Genomic DNA, 22,588 nt, shown 5'->3' with positions numbered 1-22,588 from the left:
CCTGAAATAATCTGTAGTACGTAACAGGCCTGGCTAATGCCTGACTGCATACGGCTGCTGATCTGCTTATTTAACACTAACAAAACAGTTTTTAATAATATACGTAGAGGAAAAAACTAAAATAACAAAATTAAAGCTATTATTCATTTACATAAGTAAATAATTGGAAATTTACTCAGTTTAGAAAAATTAAGTATTAGTTTACTATACTATTTTCATAATTTAAACAGCTGACTATTTTATTATCAAAATACAATTTTGAGTAAAAAACTTGCTATAATTGATTTTTGTAAAGCTTTTTACAAAAAAATTTCAAGTTTGTATTTTTTATCCAAAACAATTTTCAAAATTCAACACATATTTCAGAGGTTGGAAGCGAAATATCTGTTTAATTTCCTTTATTCCAGTTATTCATTAAGCCAACACACATATAGCTATATCTAATAATAAACAGCACATCAGCTGGTGACAAAAAAGAGAGAAAAAACATTTCATGAAATAGTAAATTGCTCATGTTCCTTAATAAAAATAGTACATAATTAAATATAAAGAAACACTCAGGAAATTAACACAGTGATTTTTTTATATAGTATGAATGGTTTTACTGAAAGTGATGTACAAAAAAGCTGCCCATGAAGTTTCAGCTATGGATGGAAACAGGTGTGGAATGATAAGCACTGCTGCAATCCATCACCTGAAATACTGGTTCAGGTTATTGGTTGGATGTCCCCCTATACTATAATTACTAACAATTACAATTGTGCATGTTAGGTGCATGGAATATCATTAGTACTGCCACTCATTTTACATTTACATTTACTTATTTGGTGGACACCTTTATCCAAGGTGACTTACAACATTTGTGATACAATTGGTTACATTTGTTATGGTATTCCAATTGGAGGACAAGCAGGTCAAGTGACTTGCTCATGGTCACACAGTGTCAGTAGTGAGATTTGAACCCACAACCTCAAGGTCTGAAGTCCAAAGCTTTAACCAGTATACCGCACTATTTGTCAACTGTTAGCGGTGCATCCATGGATTATAAAAGCTGCTCATTTCATTCTAGAAGCCGTGGGAAGAAATGGATATATATTCATATACATATACTGTATACAATAAACTGAACTTTCTGGCTTAAACTTAATGCTACTTCTCCTTTTAATTAGTTGATAAAAAAATGTGTTGAGAATAGGAGAAGCCATTTTACAAATATGCAAGTCGAAAACTATACTGTTAACAAAACAAACTAATAAGCTTTACTCCTGGTTGAGTCAAACTCAACTAACAATAAACTACGGTTTCCTGTGGTAATTCTTGAATTGCTACCATGTCTGACACTCCCTGATGATTGCAAGATCTTAAGGACAGTTGTCCTCTTTTGTACTGGTTACATCTGACTACAGCTACACAAGGCTGTTTAGTATTAACCACGTTTGTTATCAGTTCTTTCATTTTTAGGATCTCCTCTCCTAACAGATGTACAAAGATGAGAGAATAGAATAGCTCATTATTTTAGTGCCTGTTACATAAAGGAATTTATCATTTCTAATAATTAGCAAACAAAGTAAGGCCATCAAGTATATCTCTTATATTAAAAAAATGCTACTATAGCATAAAAAAAATACCTAACATGAACAGCCAGCTACATTTTGTCTTTTCTTGACCTTTTGAATCATCTGCTTTTCACAGAATTAAGTGTTCCAACATTTTTACTTCATGTTTTGAATATTCAACATATCAGAAAATACCTGTACTGAGCTTAGCTACTGGCCACAGGCACCAATATGTGATATATATTTATGTACCACAACAAGTCCTTGAAAGAGAGAGAGAGATTAAATCTCTCAAACATGAATGCAATCAATAAAACCATGGCTATTTAAAGGACACAAAAAATTTAATAAAACCTTTAAATCAGTACTAATTCAATTTTTAAATTTCCTCTCAACAGAACGAAATAGATTTGAATTACTTTAATCACATAGAATCAATATATATCTTTCCATTCTTGCACTACTTTCTGCTGCAGTGAAATGGCTTTTTCTTGTATTTGTGTTTATGTTATAGTATACCAGTAAGCAAGAGTTAAAACACTGTTTATTAGGAAATTAAATGCAATAAATTTAAGCAAACTCATTATGATAACAGATGATATATTTTGCCGGGGCACACGCTCCCTGGAAAATAGTTTCTTTTATCTTGTAGCTAATTTTTAGGCCAAAAAACACGTATATACACTTTAAAAGTGACAGTAAAATGCAAAAAACTCTTGAATACCTGAGGGAAAATAGCATGACTTTTAATGCTGATTTAACTTTTTGAAATAATGATAATTTTTTAAGGCACAAAATGTCAGAACATCATCAGAACAAGCGTGTTTGATACAATAGGAACATGGACAAGTTCTGTTGCTAAAGTCTTGTAGCTTCAGATATGTCCAGGTGAGTGGTGTTTTCAGCATGAAATTTCTGGTGGGTCGTATAGATCTGTTAGAAGGGATGGAGCCACCTAGAGAATGTGATGTGTGTAAATGAATGGCAGAGATGATCAAATACCCAGAAGACAATAACCTGTTTAAATCCATTGGCCTGGGGACCTGGCTTCTGCCAACCCTTGTGAAGGATTGTGTATTAGAGAAACACATGGACGAAAGCGAGTGTAGATGGTGCTGCCTCTGAGCACAAGTGAGCAATGAGAGGAAAAAGTCATTGGTATAAATACTATAAGAAAAATGTAATAAGAGATGCATCAAACAAGTCATGGAAGATGAGAATAGTGGCAGCAAAGTTGGAGGGCAGCAAAGGAAAGAGATGGCCTCCAGTGAACCTCACATGAAGAGAGAGACACTGAATTTCATAATGCATTAGGCTACCAAGACCAGTAAAGATAAAATGTCAACTGAACAATATCACAAAAAAACTCACACAAAATGAAGATCTATTAACATGGTCAACATATAGTACAACCACTATTAAAATATATCAACATCAAACAGTCAACACGAAAAGTAATCAACAATATTCTCAGTAATGAGGATGACTATTTTAGTGAGATCTCCAAGTTCATGTACCCTTCATGGAACTAGGGATCTAGCCTTCAAGTCCCAAGGTGGAAGTGAAAAGTTCAAACTAAATATGTGAACACATGAGAAAAGTTATGTCTAGAAAACTACAGGGTAGAGGGGCCAGGCACAAAGAAAAGGGGTAATAAAAAAAATACTAATGAGATATTTAAGGCATACAGCTTTGCCGTAAACATAGAAGCAACATTTTTTAAGCTAAAGAGTTACCTTTCAACTTCAAAAAAGTTTCACTACAAATATACAGTATATGTTGGTATGAAGCCAACCAAAAACACTTTAAACTCTGCACAGAAGAAAAATCTTAAAATTTACTGGTCCCACATTCTATTGTAAGTGATACTAACTAGCATATGATATCACTGGTGGAGAGCCAATGCATGCATCACACAGTGGGTGAAAAGCAAATAAAAGTTTAAAAAGTTTAAATTGACAAAGAAAAAAAAGCATTCATCTCATTCACTATTAATAAAAAATAAATTATGGAGCACTTTAAGAATTACTGTGACCATTACTTTAAAACTAAAAGAAGTCTCAGATATTTGTGTCCTTAACAGACCTGACAGTTTAGAAATGAAAAACTTTCTGAAGAGGTTTGCATCAGGCAGAAAATCTCCTTCAAAATGATAATGGATGTGCCTTTATGAAATAAACATTTTTGAATGTTTCACCACCATTGTTACAAATTACCTGCAAAAGTCACTTATAAAATACCCCATCAAGCTTTGGTATTTGTCCCATACAGTACAAAGACCTCAGCCATTGTCCATAGTTACTTTTCTCACTCCCCCCTTCTGATAAACAGTACAGGGCAATTGTCACTTGCACCAATAAGGTTGATGAACATAAGAACACATATTGTAACATAACAAACAGAATGTGTATAACACTTGCCAATAAATATTGTATATACTGTATACCAGTTTGGGTGGCACGGTGGGTAGCGCTGCTGCCTCACAGTTAGGAGACCCAGATTCACTTCCCGGGTCCTCTCTGCGTGGGGTTTGCATGTTCTCACCGTGTCTGCGTGGGTTTCCTCTGGTTCCCTCCCATAGTCCAAAGACATGCAGGTTAGGTGCATTGGCGATTCTAAATTGTCCCTGGTGTGTGCTTGGTGTGTGGGTGTGCATGCTGTGTGGTGGGCTGGTGCCCTGCCCGGGATTTGTTTCCTGCCTTGCACCCTGTGTTGGCTGGGATTGGCTCGAGCAGACCCCTTTGACCCAGGACCGAGGTTGGGAAACACTGTTGTATGCTACATGCTAACTTCTAAATACTTTCTTTAAATTGAATTTTAACTGTTTTGAAGGGAAATGCAACTACAAATTTCATTAAACTATATACACATTAAAATAAATGTGACTTTTAAAATTATGAGAAATAGCTGAAATTTCAAGTTACATATATCTACTGTATTTTCCCTTTAACTGGATACGCATGCAAAGGTCTTACAAAACATGCTTAGCAGTCAGTTAAAAATATTCTGGTTTCTACCATTTATTAAGATAAGGCAATAACTCAAGAATATACTGTATGTTTGCCTATCATCTATTCACTCATCAGCATTTGTATTTTCAAATTAAAAAAATGTACCTGATAGAGTTGAGGGGATAAATTGGATATGGGCTCAAATTCTAGCTTTGATTAAACTGATAAGGTCTAGTTCTTAAGCCTTTTTTTCCTCCAACATAGTACAAGGCTTCCACCATTCACCTAATCTTTATCAATTGTTTTTAAACTTCCTCCAATCTATCTGCAAAATAATGTGGAATTTCAGAGCAAAAAGGTTCCTTATATACAGTTAATATTGATCAGAATGTATTTGCTTTATCAAGCTTTTTAAAAAAATGGATGACTTACAGTATATAAGCTTTTTAGATTTGCACAAATTCAAATAAAAGTATACTGTTGGGATAGGTACAGACTTCCCAAGACCCTAAACTTGAATTTAACTGATGTGGAGTAAAGCAGTGAACTGCTTCCTTACTCTTAATAAATTATACGGCTTTTTTTTAATATGATATACTTTATTAATCCCCAAGGGAAAATTGCCTCTTGCATGATCATTGTACAGCAATCCAGAGCAATTTTTACATTAAGGACCTTGGAGTTGGATTCATTCTGGGAAGAACAGGATTTGAACCAGCAACCTCCAGATACCACCACAAATCCTTAGCCTCAGAGCCACCACTCTGTAACTGATGTTACAATTACTAAAGTCTATAGGGACTAATTCAAACATAAATTTTGTTTTAACTGCACAAAAACAAGCTCAAAAAAATCCCAGTAAAAGCAATTACTCTTTAAAAGTTTCAATTATTTTTTCAATGCATTCTATATAAATAAAGTAAAACTTTTAAGATTTCAGATTAAATTGTTTATTTGTTAAAGAAAACAAAAACAAAAGGAGAAAGGCACTACCAAACCCTTAGCTGTTCTGCTAAATCTGTCCTTTTGAAGGGTCTCAGGGGCCATGCTCACCCAAGCAGGTTGCCAGGCCACACACACATATACACTTAAATTCCTAAACAGTTAAATAGTTGATTTTTTTTTTTCATCGTTCTAACAAGTATGATTAAATTTTATTACCAGTCTGGTTAGTTGGTACTGGTGAAAACTCGGTGTTACAGCAGTATATCCAAAATTGTCAATCTAGATTATTGGTAATTACAAATTATATAGCATTATTTTTGAAAATTTACCACAGGATGTTAAAAAAAATGCCTGAAAATGTCTCCAGTGATTTCAATTACAGATGAAATTGGAAAAGCCTCTGCCACTCAATCTATTATTGCAGCAGACAAACCGAAACAAGCTAACATGAACACACAACTTATGGTATTTCCATACTGAGCTCTCCATACTGAGCCCACCTTTTCAATATAGTGCTTAACTGTTTAGCTCTACAGTATCACTGCCCTTGGTTTACTTTATTTCAATAATGTTGATGTCAATAAAATTTAGTTATGTGCACCAAAACCCACGATTATTAACTTTATTTTGGAAATTCACACTGAATACAACCCACACATAGGAATGCAAATGCATGGATTAGGATTGGGTTTGAACAACAGGCCTGTGTACAGCTACTAAGTGGCAAACTTTTGGTATTTCGGTTTCTAGGCTAATACACTGTGCTGACTTATAATAGAAAAATAATCCAGTACCAGTTTGTTTGCTCTTTTGGAAGCACCAATACCCCGAATTAATAAAGTTACACCAAAAATCTGTAAATTCCGAATGGACTGTATATTTGGTATCAATACTGATAACATACTGTATTATCTTATAGTTATTACTGTCCAAATTGCACATTTAAAGACAAATCAAATGTTTCCACCATCAATGAAATATTATGTTATCATTTAAAGTGGCCTTGACTGTATTTGTTTAACTTGCCAACTAATTTTGCTTATATGCTAAAATGCAATTCTGCCTTCTTACCACACTAGAAATAAAAGAATTTACTTAATATTAGAGTGTCTGGTAATTTATCTTATTATAGCTTTAGAGAGCAGAAAGAGACAGTTAAAATGGAAAAATAAAATTACATGAAAAACAGAATATTATGTATAGTCATCTAGCTAAAAAAACAACCTATATGCATTTATATGGGATACTGTACATACCAGAGCCAGCTTAAGTTTCTTTCTCTTTCATTAAGAAACTTAAACCATAAAGTAGGTAATATAGCCATTACTTTACATTAATCCATTCTTGTTTAATGTGCAGCAAAAATTCAAAGCAATCTTTACACTGCTGGTGTTGTTCATTTGCTTTATAATTCAGATTCACTAATCATCCTCTTTTAACTGTAATTATTCTTGTTACAGTTTATATCACTACCCTCCAATAAATAAATTAATTCATTAATTATATTCCAGTTTGAAGCTTTTGAATCAGTGGAACTAGAACTGTTAACACACATTGAAAAACATTACAAGAAAAGTGAAGGCTGAACCTACTAAAGGTTTTCTGCTTCCATTTTAAATTCCCATGTTGTTTGGAAATGGCCATAGAACAGTGTAGAAATGAGGTTAGCATGGAGTCTGCACATGTGTGGATACACGCCAATTGCCATCAGGCAGTCAGCCTCAGAAGTATAGTTACTATAGCTACTGAAGCACACAGCACACCCATGACTGTTTGCTCTGAGCATTCAGCAGCCATTGTCACGATAAGTCAGACATTTACATGTTTAAATACCTACATCAAAAACTTCCTGTTTTGTAGACTTTATTAAGATTTCACTAACTAATGCCAGTTTCAAATATAAAATTAAATGTGCTTTACAAATTTACAAATATTGTATCTTGTCTCAGTAAACACCTTCTTATAACAAAGTATAAACAGTATCTGAATAAACAAACTCTGTGGACTGCTTACTCTGTAGTGTGTGTAGGGTCTCCTAAGAAAATCCTAAGCATAAAGGTATGATGCCATGTTTATGAAAAGAAAAAAAAATGTCTAACAACAAAAAGGGATTAATTTATCCAGCTAAAATTTACTACTGCCAATTCAGGCACTCTGGTTTTCTAAGTAGCCTTCTTCACAAAGCCAACTGGTTTTATTTAATTAATTAATATATTAAGTTATTCATTATAATTACTGGGCATTGTTTTGAAATTAAAAGGACAAAATACTACACTTTCTGAACTACCTGACATAATTCAGATTAAAGCAGATATTGGCTTAGGATGTCCTTTGAAACTGAAAATATGAGCTATGCTACTGTATTTTCAAATAAACATTCACGAGTCTACCTTCATGATAAATTCATCCTTCTAAACATGTTGGAATTTTCACACTAGATTCTGTTAGCAGTTAGCAAAACTAAATACTTACATCATATCATACTTTGCCTTTTCGAAGGTTTAATTAGTTCAGTTAAACTGCAAATATACTAATATAAACCCATTATTGCAGGTTTAGGAACTTTTTTTATTTGATAGAAATAAATTTGACAAGAACTTCTAGGAACATCATTTTTGTGTTTGCATTTTAAAAAGGTATCAAACATCCTCTGATTTAAACATAGTAAATAAACCATGTTCTCCCTCCAACCTTCAAAAACATGCAGGTTATTATTATTTTTCTTCCTCTCTACCCTCACTGAATTTTAATTCAGGTGAGGCAATCTATCTTCAACCATTGATTTTTTTTTATTGCACGGTTTGACCCAGGGGGAATGGGGCTTGATTCTACTTTCAATACTGAAGGCCACAGGCCAGGAAGCAATTAGATAAGAGAGGATGCCTGTCCACCTCAAACAGAGGAGTATAACAGAAAGCACTTCAATTTGTCATTAGCATCCACTGTATGTGAACTGAAAATCATTTATTGCTATATACACACATATATACATATATATGTACCCGCAAGACTAGAGAGATTGGCCACAGAGCGTCTCGCGGGGACCTTAAACAGGAAACTTTGTGCCAAGAGATTAACCCAGAACGGTCTCGCGATGACGTAGAACATGAGATTCTTGCAAGACACGTCCTACTTACAAATAAATAAGAGCAAGGGAAGCAGGAACACACTCAGACGTGTCTTGGCTTTGATCCAGGGCTCTCAGGGCATATAAAGCGTATAGGGACAATACGTTATAAATGAAACGTAGATGACTAAGTGAAGAAGAAAGCAGCGCAGAGAAAAGAGACGCAGAGGTGCAAATTCAGAAAATAAGGAAAGTAATTATCAGCTCGAAACAAGTGGAATTGAAAAAAAACAAGTCCAATCCGGACGTTGGCCCTATACACATGCAGAGCGAGTTAGACATTATGAAAGCAGTGGAATTCGAAAGGCTCAAAAATACACCTGTGGAGAAAGTTAAAGAACATGAAAGTAGGAAAATTAGAAAATATAAAAGAAAAGAAAGTAAAGATCGCAGGAGTGCAAACAAACGGAAAATATTATGCGAAAAAGAGAAAATAATCACCACGGACCAGGGGCCTCATGTATAACGCCATGCGTGGAATTCTCACTATAACATGGCGTAAGCACAAAAGCCGAAATGTGCTTACGCACAGAAAAATCCAGATGCAGGAATCTGTGCGTACTTCAACTTCCATGTTTTTCTGCTACATAAATCCCGGTCAGCGTGAAAACTAACGCACGTGCACACGCCTTCTGTCCCGCCCCAACTCCTCCCAGAATTATGCCTCTTTGAATATGCAAATCAATATAAATAGCCCTTAAGCTCAGCCTCCTGTAAAAAGACAATGGGAAAAGCACCGGGGAAAATATAAGAATTTCATCGAATACCAAGTGGAGGCAAAGGAAAAACATACTATTTGTTTAATTAAACTGTGGTATAATCAACAAAAGTAAGTTGATCGAGTGACATAGCGTGTTGGAGAAACTTGCAAGCTCAAGTTCACAAAGTCACACAATGCCAAAATAAAAAAGAAGTCACATATCAAAGTCGCCGTGAAAAGCCAAGTTGTAGCCCACTGTCTGAGTATCATATGAAAGCTTATTAGGGTACTGACAAAAATAAATTGGCACACAGTGGGGAAAAAAGCACGAAATGTCAACTTCAATCATGTAGTTTATTTTGTCATTAAAGTAGAACTTCATAAACGTCATCTTAAAATCATTTAATTAACCAGTTTCTCAAATCACATTGTAGTTAAAGTAGCACGTTAAATGCTTTCTTTTGTAGGTGATCTTCTATGTGCTCTGTGTGTGAATCACTACTTGCTTCTTAAACTGGCTCTCTTCCTCCGACTGGACACAGAATCTATTACATTCGTGATATTACATTTCTATGAATAACTAAAATACTGAGATGTATACGTGGTATCATTTTCATGATGATAGGAGTTAGAGCACGTTATTAAACATGGGTTTCACAGCGCAGTGATAGTGTGCGATCTTCGATGAAATGATTTACTTCAGTAGTACTAATGGGCGGCTCTAGGCAGAGAAAGAATTGGTGGCCCCTTCGCCCACCAATGTCAATATGGTATCTTATGCACAGTGGATGGCCACGTCCATTGTGGACAATGCATAGCCGCCTCATGCTCATGACACAAGCGTTTAACTTTTGTCGAAATTTGCCGCTGCGTTTTTAGCTGTGTCGTTATTTTCTCTTTCTGTTTTATATTCAATATATATTTACGTGGCCGCCCCTGCTGTCCTTGCTTTTCTTTCTCCAAGTAACCGATCGCCACACAATCAGCTCTGTAATAGATGTTCAGCTATCTGTAAGCTTAGCGCGCCGATTATTCAAAACATTTAAGGAACATTGAACTCTCTTCGTAGTACATGTTTAATTATTCTATCCTTCACGCCAGTCCCAGTGAAGAATATGGATTATTGAAATTAAGTTAAAGTTTTACCTGTATAATACAGGGTGGGCCATTTATATGGATACACCTTAATAAAATGGGAATGGTTGGTGATATTAACATCCTGTTTGTGGCACATTAGTATATGTGAGGGGGGAAACTTTTCAAGATGGGTGGTGACCATGGTGGCCATTTGGAAGTCGGCCATTTTGGATCCAACTTTTGTTTTTTCAATAGGAAGAGGGTCATGTGACACATCAAACTTATTGGGAATTTCACAAGAAAAACAATGGTGTGCTTGGTTTTAACGTAACTTTATTCTTTCATGAGTTATTTACAAGTTTCTGACCACTTATAAAATGTATTCAATGTGCTGCCCATTGTGTTGGATTTACAAGTTTATCTTTGTTTACAGCCATTGACATGTTGCAGAGGTTAACACGTGAGGAGCGGATAGAAATTGTGTTGATGCCTGGTGAACGCAGTAACCGGGTCATGGCAACAGATTTCAATGCAAGACACCCTACGAGACCACCCATCTCCCATGCTACAGTTAGCAAACTGCTTGCTAAGTTTCGTGAAACTGGTTCAGTGTTGGATTTGCCAAAATGTGGACGCATGAAAACTGTCACTAATGAAGAAACATCAGTGGCTGTCCTAGCTTCATTCAGCAAGAGCCAACTGTGTAGCACTCGCCGCATGTCACTGGAGAGTGGCATTAGTCGAACATCCCTTCGGCGGATATTAGCTACTCACAAATGGCACCCTTACAAACTCCAGCTACTGCAGCATCTCAACGAGGATGACCCAGATCGGCGCACTGAATTTGCAGAATGGGCAAAACAAAAATTGGAACAGGACCCTCAGTTTACAGAAGATTTTGTTCAGTGATGAGGCAAACTTTTATGTGAATGGTGAAGTTAACAAACAAAACCACCGCTATTGGTCTGACACTAACCCACATTGGATAGATCCCTCCAAGACTGTTGGAACAAAAAAATTGATGGTATGGTGTGGTGTATGGGGTACAAAGATAGTGGGGCCATTCTTCATCAATGGAAACCTCAAGGACACTGGATATGCGAAATTGCTACATGATGATGTGTTTCCCTCTTTATGCACTGAAGCTGGCACGTTCCCCGAGTTTTTCCTGCAAGATGGTGCACCACCATATTATGGGTGTCAAGTCCGAGCATTCCTAGATGAACAGTTTCCTGGAAAGTGGATTGGTCGTCGTGGGCCAGTTGAATGGCCCCAAGGTCTCCGATCTGACCCCTTAGACTTTTATCTTTGGGGTCATCTGAAGGCAATTGTCTATGCTGTGAAGATACGAGATGTGCAGCACCTGAAACTACGGATACTGGAAGCCTGTGCTAGCATTTCTCCTGCGGTGTTGCTATCAGTGTGTGAGTGGGAGAAGAGGGTTACATTGACAATCCAACACAATGGGCAGCACATTGAACACATTTTATAAGTGGTCAGAAACTTGTAAATAACTCATGAAAGAATAAAGTTACGTTAAAACCAAGCACACCATTGTTTTTCTTGTGAAATTCCCAATAAGTTTGATGTGTCACATGACCCTCTTCCTATTGAAAAAACAAAAGTTGGATCCAAAATGGCCGACTTCCAAATGGCCACCATGGTCACCACCCATCTTGAAAAGTTTCCCCCCTCACATATACTAATGTGCCACAAACAGGAAGTTAATATCACCAACCATTCCCATTTTATTAAGGTGTATCCATATAAATGGCCCACCCTGTATAATAAACATATTTTGCTGCATTTCATCTTAAAAATGATATTGTCATCATATGTAAATACGCGCTTTATAAAGTGGCGCAGGTTGTGCAATATTATAACTGTAGTGCAAGTTTACAGTGAGGCAATTGTACTTATAAGTAAAAACAGTTCTACAAGGAGCAATTGATTGAGTGCATTTATAGTTCTTGGGATGAAACTGTTTCTGAACCGTGAGATCTGTACAGGAAAGGCTTTGAAACGTTTTGCGGTGGCTGAGGTAGCGTGTGCTTGATTCTGTATCCAGATAATTCTCTTTCCGATCAGCTGCTGCTGTGATTCACACTCAGATACAGTGATATAAATACTCCGAGTGGTGCAGTGAGAGTAATATGGAAAAAGATGATCCGCTGTGGCAACCCTAACGGGAGCAGCTGAAAGAAGAAGAAGGTGCAGTGAGAGTAACAACGCTAAAGCAGTTATGGTATTTGGAATACTATGGCTATTCCCTGGATCATTATATTGTTACAAGTTAATTACAATCAGATGCATTACAATAATAAACAATATATGGTTAGTTTCAGTGTACAGTATTTATAAAGCTGCGCCAGGAAAATAAGGAGTAACCATACAGGAACAGTAGCACTGCTTTAACGCTGGGTGCCGCCAGTCTGCAAAACCGACCGGAGAACTTGCGGACGACAAGGTATGAGGTACCGTGGAAAAGTGCGTGGCTTTACACCAAGTGTCGGTTTTATACATCTCGATTTGAACGTGGAAAAGTTCTTACGCAACATTTCTGTGCATATGCACCGTTTATACATTAGGACCCAGAAGCAGGATAAAGCGAGGTCAGAAATAAAAGACAAAGTAAAACGTCATAAAAAGGTTAAAAAACAAGGGGGTCAAACACATGCAGAGCAGATTAGAGATAATGAAAACTGGAATTCAAAAGACTCAAAAAAAACATAGGCGCAAAATACATGCAGAGCAGGATACAGAATATGAAAGAAGAAGAAAATGACAGTGTCAATAAAAAGAGAGTAAACATTGCATTAGTGCAAAGAAAGATAAATTATTACTCTGAGAAATAACGAAAAGGCGAATAGAGATCGAACATATGGACATGGGTGATATGTCAGAAGTATGTAAATATTGTAAGGCTTTGAAGTTTAAGTCAAGAGAATTTCAAAAACAGAGTTTACCTTCCATGTATTTATTGGTTACTTTGCAAAAAAAAATTATTAACTGCTGATGATGTAGATCATATTGTCTGTGCAGAACTTCCAAACAGAGAAAACTATCCTGAATTATGGTACAAAGTTATTAAACACATGTCTCACTGACACATTAAAAAGATTCAGCACATTGGGACTTGAAAGATTCCAAATATTGTTTTTACAGAAGTTCTGAAATAAAAGTGAAACTAATGAAATAGCAACAATTCAAAGAAAAAAAGTGTGTATCCGGAAAAACAAAAACGGGGTTGGCGAGTGAAGCCACACACATACAGTATATATATATATATATATATATATATACACATACATACATACATACATACAGTATATATATATACACATACATATATATATATACATACAGTATATATATATATATATATATATATATATATATATATATATATATATATATATATATATATATATATAATATATATATATACACACACACACACACGCATACATACATACATAACCATTATGCCTAGGTTAGCAGGAAATTTAAAATTATTTGAAAAACAAAAGATCATCATGTAAAGTTATTTGTGAATTTGTACATCATCTCACTTTTGCATTTTCTGTAAAACAGAAGTTCTAGACACAAAGCTACAACTACTACTGTTGTTTCTGATACAAAAAATTTGTATTGTCAACCACTTAAAGAAATGGGGCTTATAAAAGGGAAAAAAATTGTGACTGTTTCTGTTACTTGTGACATTTTACACTATAGAGGTGGCTTTTATTGTGTACAGGTAAAAGTACAGGCTTCAATAATCAACATTTCACACCATAATGTTTACCTGTTCAGTCATGTAGTAAAGTATCAAATAAGACAAGACAAACAAGAAAGAATAGCAAAAAGCATTTCAAAAAATCCAAACACTAATAATCAGTAACTCCTTAAGAACACATAGGAATTGTAGTCTGTACAGTAAATGACAGTTTATGTGTAGTTTTGGGTTATTGCAGACCAGAATGGGGAAAAAGCAGTTTCTGCCTCTGTTTCTCCATGTTGGTCTCAGAAAGGACTGTCAACGACCCTCTGTAATTCAGACTATTTCAACCCCCAAACATTGCTGGCCACAAAAAATAAACCCTTGTTTTAAACATCTTGGTCTTACCCAGGAAGATCCCCTTGTACAGTATATCATATATTTTCTCTGCGATAACTATATAGTCCTGGAGGATATATTCACACTCCTCAACTGTGTCAGGAAATTAACGGTAGACAATTTACTGACATGTGCTGAAGATTTATTAATGCTCTAACTGACATTTAACCTTCTGGGACGTGCAGCCTCCAGGAACTAAAACTGCTGAACATCACTAACTGCTTATGGTAAATGTTCCTTTTAAGTCAATTTGCAGATCATTTCTCTTTTCATATTTGGCTGAAAGTAATGCCCTTTACTTCGAAATGTATTGTTTGCGATAGTAAGGAGTGCAGTGTCAACTGCAAAACTGTTTGCTATACCGATGTCTTTGCAACTCAGGTTGTTAGTACCGGTATAACTGACAAAAGAAAATAGGAGTGATCATTATTCCATCTGGTGCTTTTGCTGATAAATGTTGTACAAGAGACTGATGATTGTTTGTACCCAAAATACATCCTTCAAGTCATGAAGGAACGACATGATGTCCTGTTGTATTGTAGCTCCTTCAGTTTGTTGTTGAAGATATTGGACTTCATTTAGTTACATTCTGAAGCAAAAAAAAAAAAAAAAAAAACTGCAGTATTTCAGTGAAGAGACCCATTTGACCCATTTGTGTTGAATACATGAATATTCCAAGTATCAGAATATATGATAGTGCCCCATAGTATAACACTTTATAAAGTCAAGTCTTGGAGTTGTGCTTGATTTTATTGTATTCAACACTTTGATACCTTAATCAGCTGACAGCCACCAGGACAGTGACTTGTGAGGTCTTAGTCATTTCTTTTTCATAATATATGTTTCTAGGTATGTGATTATGTCATTCAAATACCAGGTAACAGATTATGCTTTACAGGTGTTGAGTGTACTGCACTTTTTCAAATGATTTTCACTAGTCCCCTGCACTATTTAATTTATATGAACTTAAGCAAGCATGCTCAGTATATACTTTTAGCATCAAACCTGAATTCTGAAAAAATAAAAAATTACATTTAAATGCATCAAATATTGTTTCTACATCCATAATTAATGTCACTAATGGTTGCTAGAACAATATGTTCCAAAGAATATTTTACTTTAAATACATGATGAAGACTGAAAAATGAGTGTTTGTCCTTGTTGAACATAGTCCAGCGTTCTATGAAATTATAGAAGGCAATACATTTTGTAGGCAGGTGGCCAGAGCTTAAACCAAAAACTTAAAATGGGTCTACAAGATTCAGTTTAAATTTTCCTTCTTTCCTTGTTTTGAGGAAAAAAAATACACAAGAGCCTGACACAATACTTATTCAGAAATAACCTTATTTAAACAATTAACAGGAACAAACAAATCTTAACCAACTTCCAAAATAATTATTTGTTGGAAATCAATATATGTTTAAAACAACACATGAATTAAAATGCATTTCAAAATAACTGCTTTTCTGAGCAGAATCCAACAAAGGTCTCACACATATACAAAAGTGTTTTGGCTGTACAGATTCAAACTGTCAGCCATTTCCATTTTACTGATATGATGGAATATAATCCATTTAAAATGTTTTGGATGAAATAAAACAGTTTATATATTAAAAAAACTATTTGAATGCTGCACTGGAGTTGTTAATGCAAACATTAATATTCTATGACATTATGCAAAAAGTGTAAATATATATTTCAGGCTAATAAGTAAGGCGCTCAACTGTTAATGTAGAAAACATTATGCATTACTAACAAGTTTAGGAGAGAAAATTTCAGTATTACCAATTTGTCTAGTATTTCATGGCACATCTCACTTCTTTCTTAATCTAAACTATTCACAGAAAGAAATGCAAACAATTTATGTATCTAAATTTATATTTAGTATGTTCTGGAACATTGAATGATAAAGACACAAACACAAATTAATAGCTACTAAAAATGCTTGTAAGGTAAAAATATGTATGTGTCATAGAGAAACATGTCCCCATTATTTAAACATTAAGAAGCAGTATGGCCACCCAGTTGAACTATCAAATATTTATGAGAGAGGAATTAATAAAAGGGACTGATTACTCATGCATACCTGTCTGGTCAGTAAGCAGAGGCTCATGGTACAAAATTTACCACACACAATGAAGATAAAGTCCACAACTGATCAAGCAGCCTCAAAGAGGAAATATCGAAGCTGCTTGATATGTCTGGCAATTTTCAAGGCAGAAGGAACAATTGTCTCCTTGGACGTTGATTTTTAAAATCAGTATATATCCATATTTGAATATAATTTTTATCATAAAAAAATATACTCATTAAAATAATTAAACAATAGATTTAATGCTGCATGACAGACTAAGAGATGACAGATCACCGATTTCATGTTAATGGAATTGGCCAATTTTGATTCTGACTAATTTTCTTTATCCTTTATCATTGCATAATCAGCCACAGAGAAAGCTTACATTTTATAATGAAGTTGTGTTTTTATAATTAAACTACAGACCATAGGTATTACTTGTTCATACATTTTTATCAACAAAATGAAATTCTGTAGGCTTATTATTTAGTGACCATAAAAAATACTATAAATAAATAAAATTCTCTTAAAATATTCTTTTTAAACTAATGCAATTTGTACAAAAATGTCTATCCATAATACACATGCCATATAAAAATTCTTGACATAATTACAAGGCACATCTCTAATAAAATGTTTATATCTTGTCCAAGGTGACACAAGGCTAACCTGCTTAACAGGTTTACACATCAGATAGACAGATTTGGCTCTTAAGCAAACAAGCCAATTCCTCTTTATATATTCTTATTCTAAGTTAATATGTGAGCTACTCTACTAAACAGAGGTTCACTCTCCATCCACACTCACACAAGGAGTGCCCATTTTATTAACAGGACAAAATGAAAGAATCTAAATTCATTCTTTTTTTCTGCCAAAGATGTGCCTTTTTCTTACAATCTGCCGTTTCTCTCCATGCACAGCATGACTCCTCAGATTCCCCCATCTCAGTTTATTACTTCACTTTCTTGAATGTAAAAGCCAATATTCTTGCCTTCACTCTCTCTAAAGTCTGACTTTCGGCTTTCTGTTTACAGGTAAATCTTCAAAAAACTGACATGTGTAATTCCTTAATTACAATACCACCTCACATAAAGTAGCACAACAACTAAATTACCATAAGAAAATAATTTTTGAGATCAGATAATTTACTGACCACTTTTGAGTCATTTGGGGTGAAAATCAGCCAATCTCCACCAGCAGCCGATTAATCAGAGCATCACTAGGTACAAGATGCTATAATGATGAAGTATACTGTCAAAGTTTTTTTTAATTGGGTAGTAAACTTGTTAAATGTCTGTTACCATCTGATCATTTGAAGATTAATATTCACACCCAACTATACCTTAACTCCTCTATTTCTATACTAGTTATGTCAGACTCAAAATTCAAACATAAATACAAGAAAAAAAAGAAAAAATGGCTTTATGATATTTATTGTCAAGTTAATGCTATTTATATCAATTGTGACTGATGTAAAGCTGAATGACCTGTTCAACAAAAAAAAGGACTTTTAGACTAAAGGACTATAACGACCATTTTCTGAAACTTTTTCAATGCCTGCATTATGAATAAATATTTTCTTTTGTGAGGTTTAATAATCTTAAAAAAGGGGCTTACTTTATATTATCAATTTTTCACGTTTTCTTTGTAAAACATTAAAGCATCACTAATCAACATAACAAAAATGTTCTTTATTATGAACAGTGACAACAATCCATTAACAATGTGGTGAAAATAGGCTATGCATTGCAAATTTCTGTTTTAATCAAAATGTAATAAAATGAACTATTACACAAGTGTGAGGTTTTAATTTTGACTTATTTGGCTTGTCTGAACTCAAAACAGACTATCAATTCATATGTGAAACATTTCACCTTAACAGGAAAAATACTTCTCACAGAGCCTGAGATTTTATTTTTAAAGAAATCTGCTCATTAAAAAAATGACCAACCTTTTCCTTTAACAAGAATACATACCAGAAAGTGCATCATAGAATTCATCTTCACTCAGGACACTTTTTGGAGGGGACCCTTTGACTATGGACTGTTCAAGTTCATGATGCTCAGTGGCAAGAGTCTGTAAAGCTTCAGACAGGATCTTATTTTTCTCTTGTTCCTGCTCTAATTTTACACTCTGCACCTAAAAGGAAAAAAGTTTTACAAGTTTAAATCAGTGTTTTTAGATGATTATAAGAGACACTACCACAATTGTATTTATCACGACAGTCTCCTTTATTTTGTAACTAATAAGCTAGATCCAAACAGGAAATTTTTACAATGGGTAAATTAAATTGAATTTTTGTCTTGCCTTAATATCTTGAACACTGATAAATAAAATGTAGAAACAAAGACTTTATATTGGGTGGGTTTTTCTTGAAGTTATAGAATCAACTAAAAATCTACTAAAATGCCGACTGCATATTAAAGCATCTATTTTAATGTTGACCTTTTCCCCATAATAAGCAGCATGGGGAATACATTTCTTGAACAATCTATGTTCAAATATTACATGGCTAACATATACACTCCCAAATAGCTGAATAAAAAGCTGATGGTCTTACTCTACTGTCTGATCAGCGATGACTTGAGATTTTAACTTTGAATTACCATCACCTGAAATCACATTATCTAAGCCTGTCTCAACAATTTTACATTTCTTAAAAAATCATAAACTGTCAGATCTACATCTATCTTTAATATAGTGCCTTTCACATCTATCTATTTATACACCGTCATATCACATAATTATGATGCCAATGTTTAAGATTATTTAATCCATTATTGTTAGCAGGTAAGGTTACTTTATTACAGTCATCTTTAAAAAGACTGATTTTTGGTTGAAACAAACAAGTCTAAAATACTATATGGGTAACAAAACATACCTGAAGGGGCAAATAAACTCTTACAAGTTGCCCAAAAATAAACTGTAAACCAGAATGGTAAAAGAATTAATTAGTCACAGCTTTAAAATCAATGATGTACGTGCAAGATGGCCTACTACTGATCTTTACATAAAACAGGCTACTTTTGCAAAAATAATTTATTGACCACAACAGAAGTAAAAAAAACTATTACTTGCAAAGAGAACACAGAAAGGGCTTCCTTCTATATTTCACAGTATTAAATTGAATATGTAGAAGGCATACAACTACAATATATTTACATTACAATATGCATTCTAGTAGCAACAGAACTTTCTAAAGTCCTGTTATGTTTAGACACAAAAATGCTTTTAAAAGATCTGAATGAAGTTCATTATTCACAATATTACTCAAATTTGAGTTTGGACTCAATATAAGTACATGGATTAAACTACTATTCTGCAGCTTAGATACTTCAGCTTGTGGAAATAAAATAATTTTCGATTTACAGTTGTGCTTGAAAATTTGTGAATCCTTTAGAATTTTCTATATTTCTGCATAAATAGGACCTAAAACATCATCAGATTTTCACTTAAGTCATAAAAGTAGATAAAGAGAAACCAGTTAAACAAATGAGACAAAAATATTATACTTGGTCATTTATTTATTATGGAAAATAATCGAATATTAGAAATTTGCGAGTGGCAAAAGTATGTGAACCTTCGCTTTCAGTATCTGGTGTAACCCCCCCTTTGCAGCAATAACTGCAACTAAACGTTTCTGGTAACTTTTGATCATTCCTGCACACAGGCTTGGAGGAATTTGAGCCCATTCCTCCGTACAGAACAGCTTCAACTCTGGGATGTTGGTAGGTTTCCTCACATTAACTGCTCGCTTCAAGTCCTTCCACAACATTTTGATTGGATTAAGGTCAGGACTTTGACTTGGCCATTTCAAAACATTAACTTTATTCTTCTTTAACCATTCTTTCGTAAAACGACTTATGCGCTTAGGGTCGTTGTCTTGCTGCATGACCCACCTTCTCTCGAGATTCAGTTCATGGACAGATGTCCTGACACATTCCTTTAGAATTCTCTGATATAATTCAGAATTCATTGTTCCATCAATGAAGGCAAGTTGTCCTGGCCCAGATGCAGCAAAACAGGCCCAAACCATCATACTACCACCACCATGTTTTACAGATGGAATAAGGTTCTTATGCTGGAATGCAGTGTTTTCCTTTCACCAAACATAACGCTTTTCATTTAAACCAAAAAGTTCTATTTTGGTCTTATCCGTCCACAAAACATTCTTCCAATAGCCTTCTGGTTTTTCTACGTGATCTTTAGCAAACTGCAGACGAGCAGCAATGTTTTTTTTGGAGAGCAGTGGCTTTATCCTTGCAAACTCGCCATGGACACCATTGTTGTTCAGTGTTCTCCTGATGGTGGACTCATGAACATGAGCATTAGCCAATGTCAGAGAGGCCTTCAGTTACCTCGTCCTTTGTGACCTCGTCGACTATTACACGCTTTGCTCTTGAAGTGATCTTTGTTGGTCAACCACTCCTGGGGAGGGTAACAATGGTCTTGAATTTCCTCCATTTGTACACAATCTGTCTGACTCTGGATTGGTGGAGTCCAAACTCTTTATAGAGATGGTTTTGTAACATTTTCCAGCCTGATGAGCATCAACAACTCTTTTTCTGAGGTCCTCAGAAATCTCCTTTGTTCGGGCCATGATACACTTCCATAAACATGTGTTATGAAGAGCAGACTTTGATAGATCCCTGTTCTTTAAATAACACAGGGTGCCCACTCACACCTGATTGTCATCCCATTGATTGAAACCACCTGACTCTAATTTCACCTTCAAATTAAGTGTTAATCCTAGAGGTTCACATACTTTTGCCACTCACAAATATGTAATATTCGATCATTTTCCTCAATAAATAAATGACCAAGTATAATATTTTTGTCTCATTTGTTTAACTGGTTTTTCTTTATGTACTTTAAGACTTGAGTGAAAATCTGATGGCGTTTTAGGTCATATTTATGAAGAAATATAGAAAATTCTACAGGGTTCACAAACTTTCAAGCATAGCTGTAGCTTTAAAACATGGAATTGGGCAGGGGCGTTCTTTGTCAACTGCCATCAAACACCTCACCATGTGTTTTTATCGTTATACAGAAAGCAGAATATTTTACAGTATACTACTGATGTATATATGTCACTTCCAAATGTACTAAATATACTGGTGGAGTTCTACAAATTTTAAAGGGAAAGATTAATTAAAAACATTTTCTGCAAAAAGCATTGGGCATCAGCATAATCTATTCAGTTTTTTAACCTGCTCACAGCAGTTAAAATGGTTAGGGATCATAATTACACAGCAGTTACAAGACCTATTCAAATAACTTTGTAACCTGATGGAATATGTATTAAACAAGTTCTTCTTATTAATCATGCCTTAATCTTAGATGTGTTGGGACAATTAATATTGTGGAAATAACGATCATTCGAAAAATATAATATCTTCTTTCAAATCATTCTAATATATATTAACAGGTGCATACTGGATGCAATTTCAAAATCATACATTTGAAATACAACAATAATAAAAAAACAATCAAAGATCTAAAAGATCGTCCCCATTTAATTTTCAATTCTGCTAATGATTATTAGAGGCTATGGAAAAATTACATATAAATTAACTTGATTTAGTTAGAAAAGATGAAAATATCCTGCACGGATTCCTCCTTGTATGACTTCCTTCGTACATTAGTTAGCAATAATCATCAACAATAGTTGAACATTCATTTAGCCTTTGAGTAACTCCTTCACTGTTCCCACATACTGAGATGTTATTGCCAATTACATATTTGCAGTCATATATTGCCACAATTCCTCAAGTACACAACATTTAACACATAGAAAACACTTGGCACTATGACATTTAAAAGAATTTTATCTTGATAATGTATTTATATCCTTGTAACAACTGTGCCTCATATCTGACCATTCATCTGAGTGTTTATTTCACTAAATATAAAACACCATATTTTTTTAAACAAAATCTCACTACCTAGTAGACAATTTATAGCATCTAGTTTTAATAAAGACGGTATTTTTCAACTATATCAGTGTGTATCCAAAATGTATCTGGATCAAAACCCTAATT

General features: G+C 34.5%; 1 protein-coding gene across 4 annotated transcripts in view; it reads right to left on the bottom strand.

The window, feature by feature from the left end:
• The window catches only part of osbpl1a (oxysterol binding protein-like 1A), a 243,556-nt gene that overhangs the window by 88,962 nt on the left and 132,006 nt on the right, over positions 1-22,588 (bottom strand). For all 4 annotated transcript variants that reach the window (XM_039754706.1, XM_039754708.1, XM_039754709.1 and 1 more), the window contains one exon: positions 18,524-18,686. In XM_039754706.1, coding sequence (XP_039610640.1) covers positions 18,524-18,686 — 163 coding nt within the window. The remainder of the gene's footprint in view (positions 1-18,523; positions 18,687-22,588) is intronic.

The sequence above is a fragment of the Polypterus senegalus genome, chromosome 5, assembly GCF_016835505.1.
Source record: "Polypterus senegalus isolate Bchr_013 chromosome 5, ASM1683550v1, whole genome shotgun sequence".
Taxonomy (NCBI): domain Eukaryota; kingdom Metazoa; phylum Chordata; class Cladistia; order Polypteriformes; family Polypteridae; genus Polypterus; species Polypterus senegalus.
Note: the sequence above shows the minus strand (reverse complement) of the source record. Positions and strands in the feature narration are given on the sequence as shown.